Here is a 2,975-nt window from a genome sequence, read left to right as displayed (position 1 = left end):
TCAAAAGCATAACGACCATAAGAATAATTCAAGATATCGCTCATACTCTTCTCCCTTTTTTGTACAAAATTACACGTCAGGATTGTGAACTGTACATTGTGTATAATTGAAGACAGGAACAGATTGAGAGAGAGAGGAGAGATGGGGGGGAGGGAGAGCTGTGCTGGTCCGGCCCGTCTTCCTCTGCTCCTCGGTGTCCAGTAATAGACGGAGAGAAGAAAAGTGGAGAAGAGAGGAGTCGGTGGGCGGACGCAGTCATCTACCCGGGGTTGTTTTTCTTCCTTTTATTTGGACTGGGATTGGGATCCAGTTTCAGCTCTCGGTACTGCACCTGTTAAAACACACACACGCACACACATACGCGCGCACGCACACGCACGCACGCACGCGCGCGCACGCACACACACACACACACACACACACACACACACACCACCCGGTCAGGTGGAGAGCAAAAGGATGCTGGAATAGCACAGAGACCCTCCAGAGGCTCTCTGTGTCCAGTTGTGTGGAACAGTGGCCTCGGGGAAGGGATTACACACTGATTACAACACACACACACACACACACACACACACACACACACACACACACACACGTGTAGGCACACACACACACAAACACACACATACACACACAAATAAGAAAAATACATGCATAGTTTTTTCAAAGCTCCAAATACACCCGTGCTCACGCACACACACACACACACACACACACACGCACATACACACACATACGCACACGCACACATGCACATACACACCCTTCCACAGCTGTGGAACAGTGGCCTAAGGGAAGGGATCACACAAACAAACAGAGAACAGGGCGAGGGCTCATGGGAAGGTTGGAGAGACTACAGAGTCTCAGCATGGTGAGGTGGTGAGGAGACACAGGGCAGGGAGATGGGAAGGTTGGAGAGACTACAGAGTCATCTCAGCATGGTGAGGAGGCACAGGGCAGGGAGATGGGAAAGAGACATAATCAGCAGCAAGATGAGAAACTGATAAGGAGAGCCAAACTGGAGCCCAAACCAGCTGTAAAAACAGCTGTCAGAAGCTCACAAATGGAACAGAGCTTTTCTCGTTATGCCCTCTGAGCAATGGCCTGTTCACCACACACACCCTGGCTTGAGGAAACTGTTTGGTGGCCTCACACAGATTAATCAGCATCCAGATCTACTGGATCCTAGCCGATTTAGTACCTGGAAAGATCTGGTCCATGTGACATAACTGCAGGATACTTTCCTGAAGATTTTCAGGCTCTTAAGTCCGGTAAATAACTTCCTAATTATAGCCCTTACCTGTATTTAGACACTACTACTGGGCTGCCAATGTCAGGGCCCTAATGTTTTGGCAGCAAAGGACCCCTAGCAATTTAACTCTCGGGGCCCCCCTGTGGCTGAAAATGGAGGCCAATTCTATTGCCAACTCCTCTCTGCCAGCTATGTTATTTTCTAAGCAAGAGCAGCCTGGGACTTTACAGAATTTAAGTTTTGTTGTGAAAACCTCTGCTCATATATCTGCAGAGGTCAGAGGGGAGAACAGCCCACCCTAGCTCCAGGTAGTGGCAGTGGAGTGGGAATCGAACCGGCCCCCCTCACACCACCAGCTCCCCTTCACACTCACAGCCCTTCTCTGGGCGCTTTTGTTTCTTTCCTCTGGCTATTGCCTTTCAAAACTGACTGAGGCTCGAACCCACAACATCAAAAGTAAGTAAAAGTGACTGAGGCCTCAATACTGCAGGGCAGCAGCGACGACATACACAAATGATTAATCAAAGTATAGTCTTTATGCATCTTAAAAGATGTTTGGAAGGGGTCTTTTAAGTTGAATAGTATTTTAATTATGTTAATATGACGTGAGTTTCTATTCGCTTTGCACACAGAAAATACTTTTTACTTTTATACTTGAGTACATTCCAGACATTCAGAGCCTGTACTTTTTTACTTTTACTTGAGTAATTAAGTTGAATCAGTACTTCTACTTTTACGAGTCTTTTTTTACACAATTAAGTGTACTTCTACTTAAGTAAAGAAAGTGTACTTTTCCCATCTCTGTAAACAGCGGGACTCATGCTGTTGTCAAGTGCGCCGGACCAAGGAGGAGTAATAACAATGGCGATCGCTATAGACGAGATAGATGCTAGTGATTAGCTAAAACTACATGTGAAGTTTGCAGATGTATACTGTAGCTAAATTTGTCCATGCAAAAACATAATTGTCAGCAGATATCTCAGTTACAACAAGATTGACCTAGCAAGCCAGTTTTATGTTTATATGTGTGGCATTTACATAAACTAAGCATCTTGCGCGCTAGGCTACGCACTCTTGATTCCTAGGCCCGCCCGCCCGCTGATACTCGCATACTAGATTGTTGACACCACTTGGGGGATGAGCTGTTTGGGCGGGGGGTTAACCACCTCGGGAGGGCGAGGTGACCACGCCCATTTAGGAGACTGGAAGTGTATACCATTTCATACCATTGGCGCAGCGTGCAATGCTTCATCTTGATAGTGTATAAAGTATTTTTGGGTTAACCCTTTCAAAACCGAAACACGGCCCACTGGTATCAAAGCTAGTACCAATCACACACTGTGTTGTTAGCTTGGTGACTGGTTAGCTTGGTGACTGCACTGTGCAGGGACTGATCACACACTGTGTTGGTTAGCTTGGTGACTGCACTGTGCAGGGACTGATCACACACTGTGTTGGTTAGCTTGGTGACTGCACTGTGCAGGGACTGATCACACACTGTGTTGGTTAGCTTGGTGACTGCACTGTGCAGGGACCGATCACACACTGTGTTGGTTAGCTTGGTGACTGCACTGTGCAGGGACTGATCACACACTGTGTTGGTTAGCTTGGTGACTGCACTGTGCAGGGACTGATCACACACTGTGTTGGTTAGCTTGGTGACTGCACTGTGCAGGGACTGATCACACACTGTGTTGGTTAGCTTGGTGACTGCACTGTG

At 47.3% G+C, this 2,975-nt stretch overlaps 1 protein-coding gene across 1 annotated transcript in view; it reads right to left on the bottom strand.

Moving 5' to 3' along the window:
- Positions 1–253: 253 nt before the first annotated feature.
- The window catches only part of mctp1a (multiple C2 domains, transmembrane 1a), a 219,688-nt gene continuing 216,966 nt past the window's right edge, over positions 254–2,975 (bottom strand). The window contains exon 22 of the mRNA XM_083644332.1: positions 254–331. Coding sequence (XP_083500458.1) covers positions 260–331 — 72 coding nt within the window. The 3' untranslated portion in view covers positions 254–259. The remainder of the gene's footprint in view (positions 332–2,975) is intronic.

Source organism: Poromitra crassiceps (assembly GCF_964638095.1).
Source record: "Poromitra crassiceps genome assembly, chromosome: 10".
NCBI classification, from domain to species: Eukaryota; Metazoa; Chordata; class Actinopteri; order Beryciformes; family Melamphaidae; genus Poromitra; species Poromitra crassiceps.
This window is presented reverse-complemented; position numbering and strand designations above follow the sequence as displayed.